This window comes from Oryctolagus cuniculus, chromosome 1, assembly GCF_964237555.1.
Source record: "Oryctolagus cuniculus chromosome 1, mOryCun1.1, whole genome shotgun sequence".
Classification (NCBI taxonomy): domain Eukaryota; kingdom Metazoa; phylum Chordata; class Mammalia; order Lagomorpha; family Leporidae; genus Oryctolagus; species Oryctolagus cuniculus.
This window is the reverse complement of record NC_091432.1, coordinates 234,806,867-234,817,545: the sequence shown is the minus strand read 5'-3', so window position 1 is coordinate 234,817,545 and position 10,679 is coordinate 234,806,867. Positions and strand designations below refer to the sequence as shown.

The window sequence follows — 10,679 nt, the reverse complement described above, 5'->3', positions numbered from 1 at the left end:
CACACCATAAATGGCTGCAATGGCTGGAGTTGGGCTGGTCCAAAACCGGGAGCCAGGAGCTTCTTCTGGGTCTTCCACGTGGGTGCAGGGGCCCAAGGACTTGGGCCATCTTCTACTGCTTTTCCAGGCCATAGCAGGGAGCTGGATCAGAAGCGGAGCAGCCAGGACTTGAACCGGTGCCCATATGGGATGGCGGCACTGCAGGCGGCAGCTTTACCTGCTACGCCACAGCACCGGCCCCTAAATAATTTTTTTAAGGTTTATTTTAGTCCGGCGCCGCGGCTCACTAGGCTAATCCTCCGCCTTGCGGCGCCGGCACACCGGGTTCTAGTCCCGGTCGGGGTGCCGGATTCTGTCCCGGTTGCCCCTCTTCCAGGCCAGCTCTCTGCTGTGGCCCGGGAGTGCAGTGGAGGATGGCCCAGGTGCTTGGGCCCTGCACCCCATGGGAGACCAGGAGAAGCACCTGGCTCCTGCCATCGGATCAGCACGGTGCGCCGGCCGCGGCGGCCATTGGAGGGTGAACAAACGGCAAAAAGGAAGACCTTTCTCTCTGTCTCTCTCTTTCACTGTCCACTCTGCCTGTCAAAAAATAAAAAAATTAAAAAAAGATTTATTTTATTTATTTTCAAGGCAGAGTTACAGAGTGGGGGGCAGGGGGCAGAGAGAGAGAGAGAGGCCTTCCATCAGCTGGCTCACTCCAATGCCCACAGTGATCAGGCTGGGCGGGGACTGGAGACTCATTCCAGGACTCCCCTGTGGGTGAGCCCCAGGTATGCACGGAGGAAGCTGGAGCCAAGCACTGAAGCCAGGTACTGCAGTGCGGGGTGCAGGCATGCTAACCGCTAGGCTAAAAGGCCACCCCCAGAGCTAGGATCACAGTGACAAGGAGGAGGCCCAGGTGTGGTAGGCAGAGGGAGGCCCAAGTGCAAAGCATCAGGCAGGGGTGAGTGGCGAGAGGGTAGTGAGGGAGGCGCAGGGGCAGGGAGGGAGGGTGCTGGCTCCCTCTGCTGCAGAGCTGAGAGTCCTAGGGCCACTCTGTGGGGAGTGGGCTTTGAGGGCATGAGGATGGTGGTCAGAGAGATGTCACGGGGGTGGAGGTGGACAGACTGGCCTGTGCATGGGTTAGGAGTGGACAGTGGAGCAGATAGAGCAAGGAGGGTTTGGCTTTGGCACCTGGGCACCGTCTCACTCCAGACAGAGCTTGGTGGGAAAGAAATCCAGGAGTGAGCTGGCCGTGCAGGGTAGAGACAGCGGCCGCGGTGGACAGGTCAGGCGGGCAATGGGTGTCCAGAGTCCCAGGGACAGCTCCAGGCTGAGCATCAACATTTGGGGGAGGGGCGGAGGGTCTGCTCCAGTTTCCTAGTTTCCAAGGAAAGACATCAGAGGGGGCTGCCAAACAGCATTTTTAATGTAAAATAGTGAGGAAGGCAGCAAGAAGAGGGCCTGGGGTTAGACTGCCAGGGGAGGGCGCTCTCCTCCCCAAGTCCAGGACTCCTGAGTGACAGGGCCCAGCGCAGGAGGTGGGGCAGGCCCTGCCGTGGGGGCACCCCCCACAACGGAGCTCTAGCTTGCAGGGGGTGGCCTGGGGCTGGGGTAACCTTAGGGTTGTTAACCTAAGATGGGGCAGAGTCTCTCACCGGAAACAGCTAAGCTGAGACCAGGATGGAGGCCCAGGCAGCGGCGGAAGCTGCAGGAAGGGGGCGGGGCAGGGGTGGGGTGGGGGTGGAGGCAGTGCAGGAGGCGAGAACTTCGGTGTCCTGTGCTAGTTCCTGCGTTGTCCGGAGGCGACTCAGGGGTGGGTGTAGTTGCCCATCCGCAGGGTCCCCTGGCGCACGGCACACTCCTCCCGGTGCGCTGTGAGCGCTCTCTGGCGATCGGCCTCCGTGGGGAAGGTATCCAGACGGGGGCCCACCTGCGGACAGAGGGAAGAGCCGGTGGGTGAGGCCGGGCCGCGTGCTCCCTCTCCCCGTCACAGTCACGTGGAGACGCAGCTGCAAGGGGGAGACGCAGGAGCAGGTGCAGGTGTGAGAGCCTGCCGGGGGCGGCCCCGAACAGCACCTGGACCGGAGCTCAGGGAGCCATTGCCTGGCCCTTGTGAGGGAGACAGACCCCGGGAGGGGGAGCACCCAGCCTGCCCCTCCCTCGGGACGCATGGAGGTGAAAGCTCCCTGCCTCCGGTGCCGGCTGCGTCCTGCACGTCTAAGGGAACGCATGAGGCTGTGCAGCGCAGCCTCGTGGGACGGGATCTGTGAGGATGACCCGAGGGAGGCCAGGGTCTCAGCCAGGAGCAGGCGGAGAGGCCGTGGGCTCCCTTGCCAAGCTATGCACTGATTTGTCCGTTCATTCAGTCTCGTGTGTGTGCAGCCCATATGCTGGGAGCACAGCCGTGCGTCTTGCGTGGGGTCAATGGAGCTTTGCACCTGCTAGTTCCTGGTGACTGACAGAGGGGCGGGGCTGGAATCCAGGTGGGGAAGACACTGTGGGGAGGCTTCCTGGGCAGAGGGGGTGTGGTGGTCCTACCAGCCTTGGTGGAGGCGGGGCTATGGTTTCAATGTCAAATGACCCCAAAAGTTCCCAGCTTTCAAGGCTGGGTTCAGGGTGGTGCCTTCAGGAGGCAGGGGCTCAAGGGAGGGTGTCCTGAAGTCACGAAGTCTCCTTGGGGACTCCGCCTCCACATCCTACCCTCGCCTGAGGATGCCCGGCCAGAGCCTTGGCCAACGCCCTGAGCTCAGGGTCCCCTGTCCTTGGTCAGGGGCTCGTATCTGGGATTTCGCTCAGGGGGCAGGCTCCTCCAGGCTTCGCAGGGGAACCCAGGGCTCTGGGGTCCCCGGACAGCCCCAAGCTCTGGGCAGGAGTCCAGGCTTGGGTGGCGCTGCCCAGGGGTGGTTAGCTGAGCCCTGGGGCCTGAGACAAGGAACTGAGAGGGTTCACGTGGGGAGCGGGGGGGCTGGAGCGTGGCGCAGCGGGGGAGACCCAGGCCCAGAGCAGCAGCTGGCTCAGGGCTGACTCCCAGGGGAAACGGTGGCGGGGACACTCGGGCTCTAAGTTCTGGGTTCTTCCTGGAACTTCTACTGAGGCCCAATGACATGAGAAGGAGGCAGGGGCGGCGGGAGCTTGTGAGAGACCAGCGGGGAGAAGCAGGTGGAGAGGGGACCCAGCTGTGCCAAGGGTGCCCATGTTCTTGCTCCGAGGGGACAGGTCCCCAGCTAGCCCAGCGCTCACGAGTCCCCTGGGGAGCTCGGGGACCCTTGGGAAGTCCCTTCAAGAACCCCATTACCCCATTTCCTGGAGCTTCCTGGCATCAGCCCCAGCCTCGGGTTTGGGCTGTGGGGGTGCATCTAGGAATTGTCTGGGGCTCTGCTGACCCCAGCAGGGGTCTGCTCCCAATCCCAAAGCTGCCAGTCATGCAGGCAGAGGCCCAGACAGCAACCAGAAGCCCAGGTGGGCACCAGGGCTGAGCACCTCGCACTTGGATCAACCGTGAGTTTGCTCCCGGCTCAATCTTCAGTTTCAGAAAAAACCCCGAGTGGGTTATGGAGAAGAGAGAAGCCCCCGCACCATGTGCCGGGGAAAACAGCCTGCAACGGAGCCGTCCCACTGCTGTGGTTCAGCGGCTGAAGTTGCTGCTTGCGACGCCTGCATTCCACATGGGAAACGGCCAATCCCTGCCTGCTCCACTTCCCATCCAGCTCCTGCTAATGCCCCTGGGAGAGCAGTGGAAGATGCTCCGAGTATGCGGGTCCCTGTCACCCATGTGGGAGACCCGGATGGAGTTCCTGGCTCCTGGCTTCAGCCTGGCCCAGCCCTAACCATCGTGGACATTGGAGAAATGAATTCCTGGATGGAAGATCCCTCTCTGTCTCTCCCTCTCTCCGTCACGCTGCCTTTCATGTGAAGAAAATAAATAATACATATTTATATTTTTAAAAAAGGTAGACAGTGGGGCTGGCGCCGTGGCTCACTTGGTTAATCCTCTGCCTGCGGTGCCGGCATCCTATATGGGCGCTGGGTTCTAGTCCCGGCTGCTCCTCTTCCAGGCCAGCTCTCTGCTGTGGCTCGGGAAGGCAGTGGAGGATGGCCCAAGTGCTTGGGCCCTGCACCCCATGGGAGACCAGGAGGAAGCACCTGGCTCCTGGCTTCAGATCGGGGCAGTGTGCCGGCCGTAGCAGCCATTTGGGGGAGAACCAACGGAAGAAAGACCTTTCTCTCTGTCTCTCTCTCTCTCTCACTGTCTAACACTATCTGTCAAAGGAAAAAAAAAAAGGTAGACAGGAATAAAAGGCTTGATTTTCCTGACACCTGCAGTTCCCAGAGGTGGCTGGAGACGCCCAGTGGGGCTGGCACTCAGCGCCATCCTCTCTCCGTCCAGGCAGCTGCCACTCTGAGGTCTCCGGGTCTGGGGGCATTCAGACTGGCAACAGTGCTGTCCCTGGTGCCCAGCCGCCAACCTGCTTTGCTTGGTCTTGTCTCTTAGAACACGGCGTCTTACTCATGCATGTTTTCCAGACTTGTAGTCATTTATATGCAATTTCACAAGATGCTTAACATTGTTACAATAGCTTTCCATGTTGCTACAATGTCACTGTCAAATTTTGTAAAATTTTGAATTCTTTTTAGATTTGAGAGAGAGAGAGGGCTCCCATTTGCTGGTTCACTCTCCAAATACCTGCAACAGCCCAGCTAGGGGTGGGAGCCAAGAGCTGGGAACGCAACCCAGGTCCCCCATGTGGGTGGCGGGAACCCAGTTCCTCAGTCATCACTGCGGCCTCCCAGGGTGTGGGTGAGCAGGAAGCTAAGTCGGGAGTGGAGCAGGGACTGGACTCCAGCAACTCTGCCGTGGGGCTGGGAGCACCTTCACTGCTAGGCTCGACACCAGCCCCGTGGAAAAATTCATAGCCTTGTGGGGGTAGACTTGATCTCCGGAAGCGGTATATAGTCTGTGTATACAGCTCCACGCTTCTGGACGCACGCAAACTCCCACGAAACCATCCCCACCATTAAGGTAATAAAACATCCGTCGCCTTCAAAGGCTTCCTTGTGCCCTGTTGGGTTTTTGTTCTGGGCAAGAACGCGGAACATGAGATCCACTCTCTTTCAAACAGTTCAGGAGCGCAATACAGGATGCGCACTGGCAGGCCTGCGCTGCATGGCGGATCTCCAGGGCGGACCGCTGGGCCAAGTGAAACTTGACCCTCACGGAACAGCTGCCCACTTCCTCTGCCTGGGTCCCCGGGCCCCGCCTCTCCCACTCTGCTCCCATGAGTCGCGGTGGGCCCCCGCGCTGGGCTGCCTTGGCCCTGGCACTCGGTGGAACCAGGATATGGCCTCGTCCTCTCCTCTAAACCTGTGAAGGTGACCTTGTTTGGAGGGGGAGGGGGTCTTCGCTGATGTGATCTGGACGTAGAGTCCTGGGCTACTGACAGGTGTGGTTGTGAGAGACGGGGCAGAGAGGAGGATCCTGGCACCCAGGAACGCAGAACCTCTCCCGTGGAGGCTGCAGAGGGTGCATCCCTGCTGAATTCTGGCCCCCAGAACCGCAGACTAAACTCCTATTGTTCTGAGCCACCACGTTTGGGGTTGTGGGTTTGGGCATCCTCAGGACACCCACAGGGAGAGGTGTAGAGGGGCGGCACCACCTCTCTCCCTTCCCTGAGGGGGCACGGAGGAGCTGGGACCCGAGGAGCTGCCCAGCCAGAGCCCGCGTGGATGGCAGAGAGCTTCAAACAGAAATCATCCTCGCCGCAGGTCCCGCTCCCCGGAACCCTCACGGAGGAGGCACGTCCATCTGTCCATGCGTCTAGAAACAAGTGCTGTGCACCTGCCACACGCCAGAGACCACGAACCACATGCGCCTTGGACGTCAGAAATCCACAGTTTCCCCGGGTGTGGGTACTCCCTCCCTGACCGGACAGTGCACTCTGGCACCTCCCGGTCCCCAGCAGCACTGGGCTCGCGGGAGGCCGTGGGCCGGGGGCAGGACGCACATCGTGTGGCCTCTCCCACTGTGGCGAGCTCGCTTCCACCTGGCAGGGTCTGCTCTCGTCCCTCTCCCCGGGGGCCCTACCCAGGGTCTGGAACTCAAGAAGCTGCAAACAGGTTGGAGGGGGTGAACAAATGAGTGAAAGAGTAAGTGTGCGATGAATTCACCTGGCCCCGGCAGGTTTCTGGGCCGGGTGGGACCTGATTATGGCCTGGAAGGCGGGGCTGAGGGCGGAGCAGAGGCAGGAGGGGCAGGTGCCCCAGGGCTCAGCTGGGCGCCAAGCCTGGACATGAAAACCAAAGTCCAGGGGCCTCTCCTGAGAGCTGTCTCTGGCAAGAACGTCCACCCCAGGGGGAATGGGCCTATTCTGTGGCCCAGAAACCCTTAAGGCCCAAACCAAAAGCCAGTGGTCAGCAGAGAGGACGCTGGGAAGGCCAAGCCGCCAGGTGCGTCATCAGCCCTGTCTCACCAAGCAGCGTTAGCGGGACCTGCACTTTCATCTCACACGCGCCTCTGGGCGTCCTGCGATGGCCGGGCCCCCTGTGTGTCCATTTTACAGACAGGACAGTGGAGGTCGCAGGAGGCTCAGACACTTGTCCTAGGTTTTGTGGGGCCTGAGCTCTTTATGACCAAGCACCGTGTCCCTTACCAAACGCCCTTGAACGGCTCAAGGGACAGTCCCCAGCGGCAAGGTCGTGGCTCCCGTCCCACAGGTGAGCTCGGGGCTCCGGCCCAGATGAGCGTGGTCACAATCAGGCCCCGAGCTCCTGTGTGGTCCCGACCCTGGGGGCCCCGGAGTCAACGGGGGAAGAGCTGCCGGACGCGGAGGTCCTCCTGAGATGCTTCTAAATGAAGCCGTCTGCGGTCTGTCTCCGCCTGCAGCTAAGGATGGCAGTGGCTTTGGCAGGAGACAGCTTCGCTGAATGAGGCTGTGAGTGGCGGCAGGGTCAATGCAGGTAAATAAGAAGCGAGTGCCGCCGGCCGCCAGCGGCCCGGGGAGCGGGGCAGTGGCGGGCGCTGGCCCTGTGGCGTGGGCAGCATTGCACGAATGGAAATTGAGTGCAAGATGCCCTGGGGGGTCCGGGAAGCCCGCGCCAGCACGCTGTGCACGCAGCGTTTGATGAGCCGCTGAGGTTGTGGACGGGGCGGGCGGGTCTCTAGGGAGGACCCGGAGCCGGCCAGGGCCAGAGGAACGGAGGGGGATGGTCCAAAGCTCCCCACGTGGGAGGCGCCGGGTGAACCACAGGCAAGGACCGTGAGCCAGTGTGGCCAGGGGACAGCAGGGTGGGCGGGGTGGGGGCGGGGATGAGCAGCCTCTGGAACATAAAAGGGATTTGGCCGGCGCCGCGGCTCACTAGGCTAATCCTCCGCCTTGTGGCGCCGGCACACCGGGTTCTAGTCCCGGTCGGGGCGCTGGATTCTGTCCCGGTTGCCCCTCTTCCAGGCCAGCCCTCTGCTGTGGCCAGGGAGTGCAGTGGAGGATGGCCTAAGTGCTTGGGCCCTGCACCCCATGGGAGACCAGGAGAAGCACCTGGCTCCTGGCTCCTGCCATCGGATCGGCGCGGTGCGCCGGCCGCAGCGCGCCGGCCACGGCGGCCATTGGAGGGTGAACCAATGGCAAAGGAAGACCTTTCTCTCTGTCTCTCTCTCTCACTGTCCACTCTGCCTGTCAAAAAAAAAAAAAAAAAAAAAAAGGGATTTGGACTCGGCGCCCGGGGTCCCCTCTCTGAAACCAGATCAGCATAAAAGATCCCCAGAACGTTGGGGTTAGGGAGAACCTGGGGTCCTCACATCCCACTCTCCCATAACACAGATGGAAAGCCCGTCCACCAGGAAGCCTTTTTCCCCAGCGCCCAGGCTGCCCGGCTGCTGTCTCCACCACCCCTGGGTGGCACCTGTGCTGCTCCTGAGAAACAGAGACAAGGGGAGCAAGCTCCTGTCCACCGGTCCACTCCCCGGATGCCCACGAGGGGCCGGGCTGAGCCAGGGCGGGCAGAAGCTGAGGCCGGGGGAGGGGGAGCACTGTCCTGGTCTCCCAGGTGGGTGCACCAGCAGGAAGCTGGAGTCAGGAGCCGGAGCTGGGGGGACGCGGGCGGCTTAACCTCGAGGCCAAAGCTGCCTGCTCCCTCTGAGCCTCTTTGCTTGCACCGGAGTTGCCTGCTTAGCTAACGCCCTCGGCATCTTTCCTGCCCCCTCACATTGGTGTCTATACAGCACCCAGTAGCCGCCCCCAGCCCCGCCCCACGGCTGGGGGGGACGTTTAGTTTTGCTAGTTCTCTTTTAATCTAACTTCCGCCCGATTTCTTCCTTGATCCGTTAGCTGCGCATCGGAGCGCTTTTCTGGTCTCAGATGATCTTCAGCCGTGGTGCTACTGATTCCTGATTGAATTCATTTGTCCCTGAGGACTGCCCTGCATGGCCCCTGTGGCATGTGTGGGGGTGCGGCTGGGCCTGCTTGCCTGAGGGGACTTTCAATGGGGAGGCCACTGTGAACTGGGCCGGGGGACGAGACGTGGCCATCAGTGAGGGCCCCTGGGCCGGGGGACGAGACGTGGCCGTCACTGAGGGGCCCCGGGCAGGGGACGAGGCGCGGCCATCAGTGCGGGGCCCCAGGCAGGGGACGAGACGTGGCCGTCAGTGAGGGGCCCCGGGCAGGGGACGAGGCGCGGCCATCAGTGAGGGGCCCCGGGCTGGGGGACGAGACGTGGCCGTCAGTGAGGGGCCCCGGGCAGGGGACGAGGCGCGGCCATCAGTGAGGGGCCCCGGGCTGGGGGACGAGACGTGGCCATCAGTGAGGGGCCCCGGGCTGGGGGACGAGGCGCGGCCATCAGTGAGGGGCCCCGGGCCGGGGGATGAGGCGCGGCCATCAGTGAGGGGCCCCGGGCCGGGGGACGAGGCGCGGCCGTCACTGAGGGGCCCCGGGCCGGGGGACGAGACGTGGCCGTCACTGAGGGGCCCCGGGCTGGGGACGAGACGTGGCCGTCAGTGCGGGGCCCTGGGCTGGGGACGAGACGTGGCCGTCACTGAGGGGCCCCGGGCTGGGGACGAGACGTGGCCGTCAGTGCGGGGCCCTGGGCTGGGGACGAGACGTGGCCGTCAGTGCGGGGCCCCAGGCAGGGGACGAGACGTGGCCGTCACTGAGGGGCCCCGGGCCGGGGGACGAGACGTGGCCGTCAGTGAGGGGCCCCGGGCCGGGGGACGAGACGTGGCCGTCACTGAGGGGCCCCGGGCCGGGGGACGAGACGCGGCCGTCACTGAGGGGCCCCGGGCCGGGGGACGAGACGTGGCCGTCAGTGAGGGGCCCCGGGCCGGGGGACGAGACGCGGCCGTCACTGAGGGGCCCCGGGCCGGGGGACGAGACGCGGCCGTCACTGAGGGGCCCCGGGCCGGGGGACGAGACGTGGCCGTCAGTGAGGGGCCCCGGGCGGGGGACGAGACGTGGCCGTCAGTGCGGGGCCCCGGGCGGGGGACGAGACGTGGCCGTCAGTGAGGGGCCCCGGGCGGGGGACGAGACGTGGCTGTGGCCTTCCCCCTTCTGTCCTCTTCACTCCATGGGAATTGGCCCCTGCTCCGCTATGCCCCAGGCACTGAGCTGGCCGCCAGGTCACGGGCAGAACTGGAAAACCTCTGCTATCCAGGGGCTGGCAACTCGTGTGAAACTAAATTACACCATGGACTCCTCTCTTCTGGCGGCACCAGATGAACAGGAGTACCGGATGCTGACAGAGCTGGGGACATAGAGGCTGCAACCTAAACCGGGCGCCAGACGGCGCTCCCCTGGGAAAATGACAAGGAAGCAGACTCAGAGGTGAGGAAGAGGCGGGCAGGGGCCCCGGCAGCACACAGACAGACAGACAGACACGTCACAGGGGAACTCTGAGGCCAACAGGCACAGCAAAAAGTGCCCAAGTCCCAGCTGGTGCCTGCATCCCATATGGGCGCCAGTTCGAGTCCTGACTGCTCCGCTTTGGATCCAGCTCTCTGCTATGGCCTCTATGGCCTGGGAAAGCAGCAGAAGATGGTCCAAGTGCTTGGGTCCCTGCACCCGTGTGGGAGACCTGGATGGAGTTTCTGGCTCCCGGCTTCAGTCTGGCCCAGCTCTGGTGTTGTGGCCATTTGGGGAGGGAACCAGCAGCTGGAAGATTTTTCTGACTCTCCTTCTCTCTCCATAACTCTGCCGTTCAAATAAATAAAATAAATCTTTTAAAAATTATACACACAAAAAAAAATCAGAACGCTCACACTGTACCAGCGAGGGCACTGACTGGAGGGGGGTGTGGCGAGGGCGCCCCAGGAACCACGTGTTGCTCTTGCCTCTGACCAGGCTTCTGCATGGGCCCCACAGAGGGAGCCGAGGCCCAGAGCCCCCGTCAGCTGCAGGAGGCTGCCTGGGGGTCCTGCTTCCAGGGTCTGTGGGGTTCCTGAATCCTTGTTTTGTTTTGTTTGTTTTGCATTGTTTTGTTTGTGGCTGTTCCAATGCACCCTGCCAGGAGAGCCCGCCGGCCCGAGGAATCTTCCTCTGGTCTACATCGCGGGAGGGCACTTCAGAACGTTCCTGGTGCAAGAAAGCAGCTGGAATTGGTGCACGGGAGCTGTCTTTAGGACGTTCAGGAAAAACATGCATCAGGGAAAATCTGCATGGACTTCGAATCGTTTTTGCACCAAAAATTTTTTTAATTCCAATTTACTATAAACTATA

The 10,679-nt window shown here is 62.3% G+C and overlaps 1 protein-coding gene across 1 annotated transcript in view; it reads right to left on the bottom strand.

Annotated features, from left to right (window-relative positions):
- Nucleotides 1-1,388: 1,388 nt before the first annotated feature.
- Nucleotides 1,389-10,679, bottom strand: part of CFAP77 (cilia and flagella associated protein 77) — a 137,127-nt gene continuing 127,836 nt past the window's right edge. The window contains exon 6 of the mRNA XM_070058346.1: nucleotides 1,389-1,912. Coding sequence (XP_069914447.1) covers nucleotides 1,790-1,912 — 123 coding nt within the window. The 3' untranslated portion in view covers nucleotides 1,389-1,789. The remainder of the gene's footprint in view (nucleotides 1,913-10,679) is intronic.